Source organism: Elgaria multicarinata, chromosome 19 (assembly GCF_023053635.1).
Source record: "Elgaria multicarinata webbii isolate HBS135686 ecotype San Diego chromosome 19, rElgMul1.1.pri, whole genome shotgun sequence".
Classification (NCBI taxonomy): Eukaryota; Metazoa; Chordata; class Lepidosauria; order Squamata; family Anguidae; genus Elgaria; species Elgaria multicarinata.
This window is the reverse complement of record NC_086189.1, coordinates 4,939,893-4,955,404: the sequence shown is the minus strand read 5'-3', so window position 1 is coordinate 4,955,404 and position 15,512 is coordinate 4,939,893. Positions and strand designations below refer to the sequence as shown.

General features: G+C 46.6%; 2 protein-coding genes across 2 annotated transcripts in view; both read right to left on the bottom strand.

Moving 5' to 3' along the window:
- Nucleotides 1–15,512, bottom strand: part of PTRH1 (peptidyl-tRNA hydrolase 1 homolog) — a 295,083-nt gene that overhangs the window by 170,810 nt on the left and 108,761 nt on the right. The gene's annotated exons all lie outside the window — the stretch shown is intronic.
- ENG (endoglin) overlaps nucleotides 1–15,512 on the bottom strand; it is a 69,531-nt gene that overhangs the window by 2,980 nt on the left and 51,039 nt on the right. Inside the window, exons 13-14 of the mRNA XM_063144644.1 lie at nucleotides 10,623–10,689; nucleotides 1,922–2,023 (exon numbers count right to left, since the gene is read on the bottom strand). Coding sequence (XP_063000714.1) covers nucleotides 1,922–2,023; nucleotides 10,623–10,689 — 169 coding nt within the window. The remainder of the gene's footprint in view (nucleotides 1–1,921; nucleotides 2,024–10,622; nucleotides 10,690–15,512) is intronic.

Genomic DNA, 15,512 nt, shown 5'->3' with positions numbered 1-15,512 from the left:
TCCAGAGCCGGTCTAATCAGGAGTTGACAGGGGGACAGAAAGCATATGGCAGCACATCCTGGCCTGCTGTCCTAGTGCGGAGATAAATCACGATTGTTCATATTGGTGTTGGCTAATTGCTTTCTTTTCTCAACGAGAGAAAGCAGCCCTCTTCTTTCCTGAGGGCGGATCCGACCGAATCAGTCGGAACGGAAGATAAAGATGTATGAGATGTCTTGACCTTTTCCCGGAGATTAAGGAACTATTTGGGTTCTGGCCGCAAACAACGCACGGTCTTCCTGGGGAGTGGGTTGGGAGGGAGTGAAGGATTGTGGGACAGCAAAGACGATGAGGGCCGGCTACATGGGCCAACAGCTCAGTGCGTGCGACAAATCGCGGATTCAATTCCTGGAATTCCCAGGTCGGGCTGGGGAAAGAGCCCTCTCTGAAACCCCGGAGAGCCGCTAGTACATTCTGGTGCCTTCCAAATGTTTTGGACTTCAACTCCCATCAGCCCCAGCCAGCATGGCCAATGGTCAGGGTTCTCGGGAGTTGTCGTGCAAAACATCTGTAAGGTACCAGGTTGGGGAAGGCATATGGAGCTAGAGGAAACTGCGCACTGGTTTTTATGGGGCCGTTTCCTACGTTTCAATTTAATTCGGCTCTTTACTCCGGACCATGAGGACTAGCGTCTTGCTTTGTTTCTAGATGGAAAGACTGCAGCTCGGTAGCAGAGCACACGTGTCGCATACAGTTTAACTTTTTGTGAACTGCCCAGAGAGCTTCGGCTATTGGGCGGTATAAAAATGTAATAAAGAAATAAAGAAATAACATTCTGGGTTCAAGTCCTGGCATGTGCATGTAAGGTTGGAAAAGACTCTTATCTGAAATCCTGGACGTCAGTCAGTGTAGATCAGGGATGCACCACTGGGTTTTTTGGCTGCCCCCTTTGCGGCCGCTGGAGCTGGCTGATAAACTAGGCTGATAAATTAGGGAAAATACTTCCTTCGCTTGTGAGATCACTGTTTTCCCACTGCTGATAGTGGTGGAGAAACTGCAATATTGGTGATGATTGTTGGAACATGGGACTGGCTTTTACCTCCTCCCGCCACTGCTAGATCTTAGCAAGCAGGGAGAGGATATTTGTAAATTTTTGTAAACTGCCCAGAGAGCGTCAGGTACTGGGCGGTATAAAAATGCAGTAAATAAATGGCATGTGTGTGGGGGTGCTAGAGGTGGGGTAAGCCAGAATATATGAGCTTCTCTACATTAAGCAAAAATCACACACCCATACTGGGCTTTCTTCTTCAGGAGTCTTTCCAGGTTTATGATAGGCTCCTTTAAACAGTGTACATGTAATTTGGAAATGAAAACTTCCCTTCTCAACAATGCGATTATGTTCAGTGAAACAGCACCATCTAGTGGTGGAATTCTAGCACTATGCTGCCTTTACACACCGGGGACATCCCACGCTAATTTAAATACTGCATCATCTCCGATATTTTTAAAAGTGAGATTTCTGGGGGAAAGCGTGGGAGACATCCTAGAGGTTAACGACATCGTGTAAAGGACCCACAAACTTCTGTGAGTGGCCAATCATGAGTGTGCAATAAATCGTTTGCAGAGAGAAGCTCTGTGTCTGTGCATTTGCACAGGCACATGTGTGCCCCCTCGCCCCAGCTGACACCGGAATTTTGTGCATCCCTTATAGATAGATCAGCAGTCTTTTAACTTTGATTATGTCTTTTAACTCATTAGTCTTGGAGTAGTGAGCAATTTCAATGTATATCTGAATGCACAGGCAACATTTTTGTCTGCATCCATTCATTTCTGCTCCTTTCTCTTCCACCTAGGGGAGCTTCTTATCTCTCACCTTGACCCAACCCATCCCTTCAGTGCGAATGAGAAAGTCTTAGAGTAGTTCAGAGGCACCGGTACTCACGGGTTTGAGAGTAGATGTACCATAAAGCAGCGGTGAGCAGGACGCCAATTAAAAAAGCGCCAAACGTTATTCCTAGCACACTGCCAATGCTGAGGCCTTGATCTGCAAAAGAGGAAAGCGACTGTTAGGCTTTGCATACATTCAGAAACGTCTCATTTTCACCTTGGCCACGATTTCCCTGGATGAATTTAAATTCTGCTCTCCTTCCCACCTGCACAATATAACTAGTTGACGAGGTTATTGTTTTCCTCTTTTCATTTTGCATTTTATTAACTATCGCACAAGGTTGTGTTCCGCACAACTTAATCTGGTCTAAATACCACCCCGCATTCCAAGGGTATCATCGTAGATCTGTATTTTCATTTCACCCATAAGTGCGCATTCTTCCATTCATGGGTGCCTGGCTGTGACAAAACTCAAGGTGACGGAACATGTAAAAACGCATCCACCACAATTCACACAGCGTTGCAACTCCTCGGAAAGGACGGAAGAACACATGGAACCAATTTCTTCGCACCGCGTGAGAGAATGTAACCCTGGGTATCAAAATTTGCAAACCGCTGCAGGAAGAGTTAGGAGGTTCTGGTGAATTTTATCAGATGCCAAGGCAAATTTAGCCTGGCCTCCTTGTTCCTGTGAACCAGCAGAAAATCCAGCTGTTGGGCGAAACCCCAACACTTCCCGCATTCCAGAGAGAGTAGATACAGTGGTGGCCCAACTGTGGACACTTTTTGAAATTTTCATGTTTTGCAACTTTGCATGCTTATAGAAAATGTTCTGTTTCATGAAATTCAAATGTTTATATATCAATTGAAAGACCTGATTCACGTAATACAACAATCAATCCTGCTTCTTTCCCTGGGTGTCCAATCAACTCTTTTTTTTGGTGCCATGGCTCTATTTATGATGGACGTACGTATACTTTTAATTTGAGAAATACTTCATATATTCACACAAATCTCCAATTGCGCTTCAGTTACAGAACAAACAGCAAAAGTGACTTTCCCCAACTTGAAACATGATGTATCGCAGCTACTGCCATGTGATTGGTCCCCAGAACAAGCACTGTGATTGGCCAGTAGGGTTTGAAATTCTAATCCGCTTCTTCACTCAATCACGCCTGTTTGTTTTTAGACTAAAGTAAGCGTAACTTTGTTTGTACTGCAAATATTTGCATTCTGATTTTTTGTATTGAATTCAGCATTAAATTCTCTTTCAATTGATATATAAACATTTGAATTTTGTGAAACAGAACATTTTCTATAAGCATGCAAAGTTGCAAAACATGAAAATTTCAAAAAAGTGTCCACAATTTTGGCCACTACTGTAAATCCAGCCTTTTACCATTCCTTTAACCACTCTTGGTTGCAAGTGCAATTGAACCAAAGACGATCCGTGGAGCACCAAAATACAAATAGGCATCTGGACTCTGAATAAATAGATCGGGAGGTGCAAAGACGTCACCTAGACAAAGAGCTGTTACATTGCTCAGGTACACCTCCTTCCAAAATGCAGGCACATTGACACAGCTGAGGGTGCAGGTGCCCCTGGGGATTTTAGCAGGTCAAGTGGGCAACCAGGATGATCAGGGGTCTGGAAATAAAGCCCTATGAAGAGAGACTGAAAGAACTGGGCATGTTTAGCCTGGGGAAGAGAAGACTGAGGGGAGACATGAGAGCACTCTTCAAATACTTCAAAGGTTGTCACACAGAGGAGGGCCAGGATCTCTTCTCGGTCATCCCAGAGTGCAGGACATGGAATAACAGGCTGAAGTTATAGGAAGTCAGATTCTGGCTGGACATCAGGAAAAACTTCCTGACTGTTAGAGCAGTACGACAATGGAACCAGTGACCTAGGGAGGTTGTGGGCTCTCCCACACTAGAGGCCTTCAAGAGGCAGCTGGACAACCACCTGTCAGGGATGCTTTAGGGTGGATTCCTGCATTGAGCAGGGGGTTGGACTCGATGGCCTTGTAGGCCCCTTCCAACTCTTACTATTCTATGATTCGAAGTGGTTGCCTAGCTTGTCTGGCACCAACTTACCTGTTCCTTGAACGGTAAATGAACCCACAAGCAGGATCTGGTGTGACAGCACCCTCCCGCCCATGTTCCCCAGCAACTGGTGCATAGAGGCTTACTGCCTCTGATACTAGAGATGGCACACAGCCATCAAGACACGTCGCCACTGATATCCTTCTCCCGCAGGAATTCATCCAACCCCCTTTTAAAGCCATCCAAATTGGTGGCCATCGCAGCATCTTGTGGCAGCGAGTTCCATAGTTCAACTCTGCACTGTGTGAAGAAGCACGTTCTTTTATCTCTCACCAATCACCTTGGGATGACCAGTTTGGGTCCTGGTATTATGGGAGAGGAAGAACAATGCCTCCCTCCCCACATTCTCCACAACAGGCGTCCTTTTTGTTCACCTCTATCATGTCTCCCCCTTAGCCTCCTTTTTTTCCAAGCTAAACCATCCCAGCTGCTGTAACCTTCCCCCATAAAGGAGATGCTCTGGGTTCAAAACCAGTGGGAAGGATCCCGGGCGTCTTCTGTGAAAAGGGTGTCTTAAGCAGGCCAGGGAAAGACGGTTGCTGGAACTATAGAGAGTTGAAGTTGACAATATTGGGTTGGGTGAATTGTGAACCAGGGTTGTGTAGGAGGGATCACATGGTTCTGGGGAGGACAGTCTTGCCTTGCAGAAGACGCCTGTTCCAGTCTCTGGCACGTCCAGTGAAACAGGTCTCAGGAGCAGGGCTACAAGTAGAACCGCTTTCTCCAACCTGGTGTCTCCCCGAGGTGTTGGTGAGCAACTCTCCTCAAGGGAGAGGTGGGCAACAAGGGAGAGGGCCTTCTCGGTGGTGGCCCCCCGACTGTGGAATGATCTCCCCCAAGGATGTCCACAAGATAAGGAATCGCCTGACACGGTCTAACTGCAGCGGCCAGATTGATAACCGGAACCAGAAGGTTCGAGCATATAAGACCCACTCTGGCCCGCTTGCATTGGCTGCCTGTATGTTTCTGAGCCCAATTCAAGGTGCTGGTTTTAAGCTATAAAGCCTTACACGGGCTTGGGACCACAATACCTGACGGAACGCCTCTCCCGACATGAACCTACCCGTACACTACGCTCAATATCTAAGGCCCTCCTCCGGGTGCCTACTCCTAGGGAAGCTCAGAGGACGGCAACAAAGGAGAGGGCCTTTTCGGTGGTGGCCCCTCAATTATGGAATGATCTCCCCAGATGGCTCGCCTGGTGCCAACATTGTTGTCTTTTCGGTGCCTGGTCAAGACTTTTCTCCCAGGCATTTTAACAGCATTTAACAACATTAAGTTTGTTTTTAATGGACCCCAGAATTGTTGTTTATAAATGGATACTGTTGTTTTTTTATGTTTCTGATGGTTTTTAAAATTTTGTATACTTTATAACGTTTACCATTTTTAACTTGTTGTAAACCGCCCAGAGAGCTTTGGCTATGGGGCGGTATATAAATGTAATAAATAAATAAATAATATCCCAGCCAGCCTGGCCAGTTGGGGATGATGGGAGTTGTAATCCAAACAGATCAGGCAGGTGCTAGGTTGCGGGGCAGGCTACCATAGGAAGACGCTGCCATTCAGAGGATGAGGAAGAGCTGGCCGGCCTGGCACGACTCCGCAAGGCAGTGTTATCTGTTCTAAGAACTCGCAGGAGCGCGTCTTCGCTTCGGCTGTGGGGCCAAGCCGACACCTCCCTCCCAGCTCGGCTCCTGCCACGATCCCGAGGCAAGCAGCTGAAGAACCAACAAATGACGATGGGGACGAACGAGAGGCCGGCAGACGTGTGGGATGTGCTAGTGAATCCCCGCCAGGGCTGGGTTCGTGTCAGAAGCCCTTCCTTGCTTTGTTATTTCGCCCTCCCGCGGGAGATGCGCAAAACAGAGGCAGGAAGGAGGAGAGCAAGGTAGCAGGAAAGCCGGAAACCATCCATTCTCGGATGAGGCCGGGGATTCGGTTCGGCTTGGCAAAAGATCTGGCTTCAAGCCCTCCTGCCGCAGAACCGCCGGCAGGAATGGCTTCCACGGGGCCACTGCAGCGGTGGCGGCAGCGAGGGCAAAAGCACTACGAAAAGGGGTTGGAAAAGATGCCGGGAGAATTTGGGAGAGAAGGCCTTTTTCCAAAAGGAGAAGACAGAGGACGTTTCACCGTATGTCTTCCAGCCCGTTACCAAAGCTATGAGGGGGTCCAGCAGCCGCAGAGATATTTCAGGTCTCCTTCTTTGAATTTCCATTTTACTTGCCCCTCTTTCTAGACAATGGAACCAGTTCCCTAGGGAGGTTGTGGGCTCTCCCACACTAGAGGCCTTCAAGAGGCAGCTGGACAACCCTCTGTCAGGGATGCTTTAGGGTGGATTCCTGCATTGAGCAGGGGGTTGGACTCGATGGCCTTATAGGCCCCTTCCAACTCTGCTATTCTATGATTCTATGAAATCCACAGGCCTTTTCCTTATGGAGGCACAAGGAAAAACATGAAGTCCAAATTCTGCCCGATTGCCACTAGGAATTCAACCTAGAGGGCCAGTGTGGCGTAGTGGCTAAAGTGTCGGGCTGTGAGTCGGGAGATCTGGGTTCGAGTCCCCACTCAGCTACGGAAACCCACTGGGTGACTTTGGGCCAGTCACAGACTCTCACAGGGTTGTTGTTGTGAGGATAACATGGAGAGGAGGAGGATTATGTACGCTGCCTTGGCTTCCTTAGAGGAAAAAAGGCGGGATATAAATGCAATAATAAATAAAATAAATAAATAAAAAACCTGTTCCTGCCTCCCATTGTTCTGGTCTGTGAATGCAAAGGCACTGGGGGATTGGCAGACTCTCTGCATTTCCTTTTCCTAAGATGCTGTTTCATTTTAGTAAAATATTCAATTCTATGTGCTAGACCAGTGGAGGCTGGTGGCTCTGGTTTAGGTGGGGCTCTGAATCCATTCCGGGTTTCAGTCGGAACCAGCCAGAACTCTAAAGGAGGTATCCAAAGGGCTGAACCCTAACTCCCAAATAGGCTCAACACCTGGGACATCTCCTTTAGAGTTCCGGGTGGTTCTGAATGAAATCCAGAATGGATTCATAGCCCCACTGAAATCGGAGCCACCAGCCTCCACTGCACTAGACTACTTATAACTACTTGCTATCCCACCCCAGGGCATCCCTAGGCCTCTCTGGCACAACATCCCTGGCTGTAGGCCTTGGTGAGTAAATTAAAGAGGGCGTTCCTAGGGCACTCCCCACCCCCTCTGACTTCCAAAATCCTTTTATGCACCCAAAAGCAACCGAAATACTCCCAACTTGTCTCTTGTTGGCGGTGTGTGTGTGTGTGTGATGGGGGATGGGAAGCAAAAGCCCTCCGGGCTGGTCTTCCCCAACCTAGCCCCCTCCAGTTGTGTTGGAGTACGCATCCGAAGGGTGAAGGGGTGGGAGAAAGCTATGCCGGACCGTGATCCTGGGGGCAGCTGCCCCTAATAATAATAATAATAATAATAATAATAATAATAATAATAATGATGATGATGTACATACTGCCCCATAGCCGAAGCTCTCTAGGCAGTTTACAAAAGTTAAAAACAGTGAACATTAAAAAGAAATACACAAAATTAAAAAGCATAAAAAGCATAAAATACAAACAAAAACAGACAATATCCATTTAAAAACAACGATTCTGGGGTCAGTTAAAAAACTCAGTATCTGCTGTTAAATGCCTGGGAGAAGGGAAAAATCTTGAACTGGCACCGAAAAGATAACAATGTTGGCACCTGGCAAACCTCGTTGGGGAGATCATTCCACAATTGAGGGGCCACCACCGAAAAGGCCTTCTTTGTTGCCGTCCTCTGAGCTTCCCTCAGAGTAGGCATCCGGAGGAGGACTGTGATGTTGAGCGCAGTGTACGGGTAGGTTCATGTCAGAAGAGGCGTTCCGTCAGGTATTGTGGTCCCAAGCCCGTGTAAGGCTTTATAGCTTAAAACCAGCACCTTGAATTGGGCTCGGAAACATACAGGCAGCCAATGCAAGCGGGCCAGAGTGGGTCTTATATGCTCAAACCTTCTGGTTCCAGTTATCAATCTGGCCGCTGCAGTTAGACCGTGTCAGGCGATTCCTTATCTCGTGGACATCCTTGCGGGCATCTGCCCAGTTCCTTCGGCGCTATCATTTGGCCTCTTCCCTTGAAACCGTACAGATTTCTCTGGGCCCAAACCACTTATCTATGTGGTCCGTCACTCCCTTTGGTGCTCATATCTTCAGGACAGGAAGTAGGGGGGGAGGCAGACGACGTCCTTGGCTTGGTGCTGTCACTGTGACACGTCCCAGAACGATGCCCCCGGATCTGAGTGTCGCCATATCCCCTAGCGTGCCTGTTTACATTGGCTCACGCTTCGATCCCAGCTTCATTTCCTTCGCCCGCACACCTCTTTCCTCGGCCTGAGCCTCTGCTTAGAAAACACGCCAACCGAAAGGTCGCAGCGCACGATTTCCGGCAGGCCGGGCCTAGCCGCCATCTGTGGCTCCTCTCCCGAGGCCGTCGCCATGGAGGCCCAACCAACACAACCGCTGTCTCAGCTGCAACAGGCCATAATTTTTGGTGTGTCAGTGGGGGGGGGGAGTAAAAAGGAAAGGAAATGCAACCCAAGAGGGGTGCTGGAGAGTGAAAGGAAATGCCGGGAATGCGGGAAAAGAGGCCGGCAGCTTCTCCGAGGGGGAAACGGCCAGGAACTTCGGCCAGATGTCTCAATTCGGCTTGAGAAACGGGGACTCCAGTTAGAAAAAAGTCCAGGCTGTGCGTGTGCTTCGCACACGGGGGAATGTATCGGAACGTGGTTTGGTTGGGAAGGCGCCCGGCGTAACTCTTGATTGTTTTCAACGACTAAACAACGCCGGCACTGGCAACGGCGTGCCTCTGAGCATGTGGAAAGCGAATCCTGCCACCGCTGTGAGAATTTTTAATTTTGGGCAGGGGGGAGCGAAATGGACCCCGAGAATGTGCACCCTCCTACGCAAGTGCGGATTTAGGCGAGGCTTGAAAGGCCTGGACAATGGAATCCCAACCAAGATGGCAGTGTGTCCTACTTTGCAGAGGGCAGTCCTCTCTTTGAAGGCCTCCTGTCTTTGAAGGACTGACTAGTCCAAGTTTAAAGATAAAGAAAGAGGAGCAGCAGAAGACTTGGAGTTATGCATCCACAGTTAGCCCCACCTGTTCAGTTTTCTCCGGATTTCTATTTAAAGTACAGTCAGGTCAAGACTTTTCTCTTCTACCAGACATTTAACACCATATGCAGAGTTTTTTCTTAACTGACCCCAGAATAGTTGTTTTAAATGGATATTGTATTTATTTATTTATTTATTGTATTTATATACCACCCCATAGCCAAAGCTCTCTGGGCGGTTTACAAAAGTTTAAAACAAGAAACATTAAAAACAAATATACAAAATTTAAAAACGTAAGAAGCATAAAAACAACAGTATCCTTGTGAAAACAGCTATTCTGGGGTCAGTTAGAAACAGACAAACTCAGCCTGTGTTGTTCACTGCCTGGGAGAAGAGAAAGGTCTTAACCTGGCACCGAAAAGATAATGTTTTGGGTTTTTTAGGCTTTTACATTTTGTATATTTGTTTTTAACATTCACTCTTTTGAATCTTTGCAAACCGCCTGGAGCGCTTCAGCCATGGGGAGGTATATAAATGTAATAAAATAAAAAAATAAAAAAATTCCAAATTCGCATCTATATGCATGAATTAGCATCTATACACATGAATTAGCACATGGCACATTTCATGCAAAGCAGTGTTTTTGGCGGTGATGTGAGCAAGCGGCCACCCTAATCCCAACCTGGATGGGATTCTGGCCAGGTGGGGCTGTTGGATCCTGGAATGGATCCTGGTTATGTTTTCCATTGATTTGTTAATTGCTGAGGATCTGGAGGAACAGAAGACTCAGCAGAAACTTAAAGGTCAACTCTACACCTGGACATTGAGTGTCATAATTGAATAATTGTCTATCTGATTGTCTTCAATTAAGGGTTGCAAGGAGTTGCATCATTGTACAGGTTGTCTATAAAAGTAAATGTATTTTCAAGTTCCTGTATAACTTCCATGTCCTTCATGTGAGCTGTATTGACTGACCGTTTGTAAGTATTTGTATCTCTAAATTATATATTTATTTGCCAGTAAAAAGGTTTGTTTTAACCTACATAAATCTCTGTCTTAATTCACGTCTTTGCTGACTTGGCTGAGAACCGCTGTAATCTCTGCTAGTCTCTGTAGGGCCCAGACAGAGACTTAACACAAAAGGTTATGTGCCAGAAACCCAGTCTGTGCAATAATTAAACAGCTTCTAAAGCCATAACTCAACAGCCCCCCCACCCCCCTAGATGGGACAATTGCCTCAAACTGCACGGTCGGTTCACCCGCGCTGAGCTGCCAGCCAACAATTAATCGTTGAGTCATGAAGGGAAGGTTGCATGTGTGAAATGGTGTTTACAGACCCAAACGTCCTTAGCGAGGAGCTGCAAATCTTTCATGCAAGGCAAGGAAGAACTGGATGGCTTCATAAAACCCACCAGGATGCCTCTTTCACAGAATAAACTACAAGCCGCATGCAAATGTAACCCGAGGTCCTGATTCTGAGTTGCTATGGCCTGGTTGCTTAAATATGAAATATATAAAAGAGCCGTGGACTCACTTGGGGTTGAAGCGTTACCGTTCGTCAGGGTCACTTCTAAAGACGCTTCGGAATTGCGAGGGTGAAGCTGGAAGAGAGTCGGGGAGGAAAATGAGGCGAATCGTTGATTTCATTTGAGATACTCCATCCCCTACCGTTCCCGCTTTTCCGTAGGCAACTGTTTTCAAAGCGGCTCATGGGATTTCGAAAACGTTAACACCAATCCGAAAGCATCAAAATAATTAAGAACATACTGTAAGAAGTGCCCTGCTGGATCAGACCAAGGGTCTATCTAGTCCAGCACTCTGTTCACACAGTGGCCAACCAGCCATTGGCCAGGGATGAACAAGCAGGACATGGTGCAACAGCACCCTCCCACCCATGTTCCCCAGCAATGGGTGCACACAGGCTTACTGCCTCGAATCAGGGCTAGTAGCCGTTGATAGCCTTCGCCTCCTCCAGGAATTTATCCAACCCCCTTTTAAAGCCATCTAAACTGTTGGCCATCACTACATCTTGTGGCAGTGAGTTCCATAATTTAACTATGTGCTGTGTGAAGAAGTCCTTCCTATTATTTGTCCTGGATCTCCCACCATTCAGCTTCATGGGATGACCCTTTGGGTTCTAGTATTTTGAGAGAGGGAGAAAAATGTCTCCCTTTCCACATTCTCCACACCATGCATCATTTTGTACACCTCTGTCATGTCTCCCCTTAGCCTCCTTTTCTCTAAGCTAAACAATCCCAGCCTTTGCAACCTTCCCTCCTAGGGGAGATGCTCCGGCCCCTGGATCATTTGAGTTGCCCTTTTCTGCACTTTTCCCAGCTCTATAATATCCTTATTTAGGTGCGGTGACCAGAACTGCCCACAGTCTTCTAAGTGTGGTCGCACCATAGATGCGACCACACTTAAAATGGAATCGTGCACGGGTTTATTTTAGAAATAAATAAAATCTTCAGGTTGCTAATTAGAAAGCTTGGATCGGTGCGAAGTGGATTGATGAAATGCTTTGACGCAGCAGCTGCTAAGGAAAGCCCACTGAAACAAGTGTTTGTTTTTAAATGTACTTGCAGGGCTGGTGCTACCATAGAGGCCACTCAGGCGGCCGCCTAGAGCGCCAAGCTAAGAGGGGCACCGGGCACAGCACAGGACTCACACACGTTGGCTGTGAACCAGCCCGGCCCGAGGATTCAGCTGGGCCTGGGCGGGTGAGATGGCGCCCTGCGCCCGCCCAGCCGAAGTGAAACCAGGGACGCTGGGGTGGGGGTGGGGCAGCTCCACGTTCAGACTTCCGGAATGCGCCCGGAAGAGAGAGAGAGAGAGAGAATGTATGGGTGCATGGGGTGCATGGGGTCTTTGTGAATGCATGTGTTCATGTGTGTGTTTGGTTGGAGTGAGTGATGCTGAGTGTGTGTGTGAGCACGCGTGTGAGTTGGGGGGGATGATTTGGAGGTGATATTCCTGTTAAACAATGCATTTTAGACCCATAGACGTTCCTTTCCAATTTGTTTGCTATAATTGGCATGACGTATTTCTTGCACTTTAAAATAAATTTAGCAGTTTCAAGTTTTGTGCTTCTTATTTTTTCCAGGAAACATATGTTCTTAAAAATCAAAGTTGGTATTTGGAGGTGTGTGTGTGAAAGTAGCTCACCCTGCCTAGGGCGCAAAATAGTCTGGCACCAGCCCTGAGTACTTGCTTAAATGAAGGAATGGAGGGAGGCAAGGGAGGCTGGTGGCTCCGATGTCAGTGTGGCTGTGAATCCACTCTGGGTTTCAATCAGAACACTCCTTTAGAGTTCTGACTGAAACCTGGAGCGGATTCACAGCCCCACTGATATCGGAGCCACCAGCCTCCACTGGGATAAAGACTTATAGATTTTCCCTAGGAGGGAATTCTACAACGTAGGGGCCAACATTGAAAGGCCCTGCCCTTAGTTTCCACCCCCACATATCTCTAAAAGACAACAAGACACAGAGCAGCAAACTGATCCTAAGGGATGGGCCGGGCCATCAAGGTGAAGGCAATTCTTAAGGTATCCAGAACTTTGATCCAGATATATGTTCATATGCACTTACATACTTTTTTAAAAAAAATGCACATGAAGAGCATAAGAACGGACCAATCCCTCTGTTTCAGTTTGAATCATTTTAACTTGCTTTCACGCACACGTCTGCTCAGTCCCGTTTCCACGTTAAGAAACAAACCAATTAGCCACGATTAACGTAAAAGTCTTCCCTCTCAAACAGCTCATTTTAAAATGCATTTTGATAGGGTTTTCCCCCCGCCTAGCTGAGAACCACAACAGAACATTTGGGGAATGCGAAAGTTGGTGAGTAACTACGCTCCCATCCACACATTAGCAAGTGTGTGTGTGTGGGAGTTTCAGAATTTCGCAGCAACGGAGTTCATCAAGGACCCCTTGAAGACTGCTGGCCCTTTTTAAAAATATATTATTATTAAACAGTCTTTTAGCATTAGAGAGCTTTATCACACCAGCGTTATACTGTGCAATCACTGCGAATTGCGTGCAAAGGACTCAGAAGTTTTCCACCTTATAATCTGCTTTGAGCGTGAAGTATTCCCAGGCGTCCTGCCTTAATTGTGCAACAAAGCAAAAAGATTTGCCGTATTTAACCCCTACTTTTTGAGCGTATCTTCCGAGCCGCCCCTGGGACGCAGGAGCAGGATTTTAAAGAAATGCTTACATCTGCGTAAGCTTTAAAGATAAAGACACCAAAATTGGCACAGGATAAGATATTAGGGAGAGCTTTAAGCACACCCAGTTTGAATTGAATTGGGACATCTGTTGATTTTTTTAAATGATTTTTTACATTTCCCCCCTTAAACTCACTTCCTGGTATGCAAAGGATCGCTGTCGCCCGGTAGCAAAAACAACAACAACTGCGAAAGCTTAGCGCTACGGGGATAATCCGAGGGGAGCAGGTACATGGGATGAAGCTTTAAGAAAGCTATGCAAACTGATCTCTTCCGGCAGGCCTATCCAGTGGAATTTTAGGGTGCTTTTAGGATGTTTTTAAGGAAGTTTTTATTTATTTATTTATTTATTCATTACATTTCTATACTGCCCAATAGCTGGAACTCTCTGGGCGGTTCACAAAAATTAAAAACCTTCAAAGTATAAAACAACAGTATAAAACCATAATATAAAATACAAGCCTATGCGGCAGGGTCTCGCTATTTACTGTTTTACTCTGTACAGCACCATGTACATTGATGGTGCTATATAAATAAATAAATAAATAAATAATAATAATAATAATAATAATAATAATAATATAAAAGCTCAACCAGATAAAAACAACAGCAATGCAAAATTACAAATTTAAAACACCAAGTTAAAATTTATTTATAGACTGTTAAAATGCTGGGAGAATAAAAAGGTCTTCACCTGGCATCTGAAAGAATATAGTGTAGGTGCTTGGGGAACCTCCTTAGGGAGCTCGTTCCACAGCCGGGGTGCCACAGCAGAGAAGGCCCTCCTCCTGGTAGCCCCCTGCCTCACTTCCTTTGGCAGGGGTTCATGGAGAAGGACCCCTGAGGATGACCTTAGGGTCCGGATAGGTACATATGGGAGGAGGCGTTCCTTCAGATAGCCTGGCCCCAAGCCGTTTAGGGCTTTAAATGTTAATACCAGCACTTTGAATCGGGCCTGGACCTGGACTGGCAGCCAATGAAGCTGGAAAAGGACTGGCGTAATGTGGTCTCGTCATTAATGTATACATTAACAATGTATATTATGTTTTTAATCAGTATTTTATGTATTTTATACTTGCTATTGTTCTCCACCTTGATCAAAATGGAGAGGAGGGTAAGAAATTAAATTATTATTATTAAACTGTTTTTGCTGCATCCCATGTAGCCTTCAGGGCTGCAAAACAGTTTTGCTTCTCCACTATATCAGGAAGTCAAGACATCTGGCTAACATTGACATCTTCCATCTGGGATTTTCCTCCATCCTGAGTGCAGCTTGTTCCATCCAAAGGCATCAAGAACCGGAACTGTAAACAGCATGCTGAAGTCAACATACATTGACTCTTTTCCCCCCAACAGGTCTGGGCATGCGGACTCGTGTCTTGTGACGGTTCCAGGTGTGTCTAAACCACTCTCCCGTGCTCTCCGGATGTGTGGGACTACAACTCCCATCATCCTGAGCCAGGTTGGGGGAAGGCTGGTCTGGACTGCTTTTCAAAGCATCCTGGTTTGCAACAGTCCTGCGTTTCACCCATTGCAGAGTTAAACTATGGAACTCGCTACCACAAGATGTTGTGATGGCCACCAATTTGGGGGTGGGGCTTGAAAAGGGAGTTTGGAGGAGAAGGCCATCGATGGCTACTAGTTCTAGAATCATAGAATAGTAGAGTTGGAAGAGGCAGTAAGCCTGTATACACCAGTTGCTGGGGAACATGGATGGGAGGGTGCTGTTGCACCGTGTCCTCCTTGTGAGTTTCACCACTGTGTGAACCGAGTGCTGGACTAGATGGACCCTTGGTGTGATCCAGCAGGGAGGTTCTTATACATAACACTAAACCCAAGATCTTCCTAGTGGCTGGAGGAAAATACAAATCGAAAACTCACACAATTGCAATATCTCTATCTGCATCTACTTGAGTATTGCTAAAACCTTATTATCTGGGATTTGCATTGTTGTTAGAAAGTTCCTTATGATTGTATCCCATGCTAGCCTGGATATTTTTCCTTTGCTTAACGCTGCTTTGAGCAAGTGAACTTGACATTTCAGTTAATAACGGCAAAGCTAAACTACAAAGTAAACCCACGTGCGTTTCTGCTTTTTTTTCTGGACGTGTGTTTCTGAGAGAAATGGAAGACAGACTCGAGTGGGTGGCTGACCTTTTCCCACCTACAACCAAGGGCAGGAACTTGTGGCCTT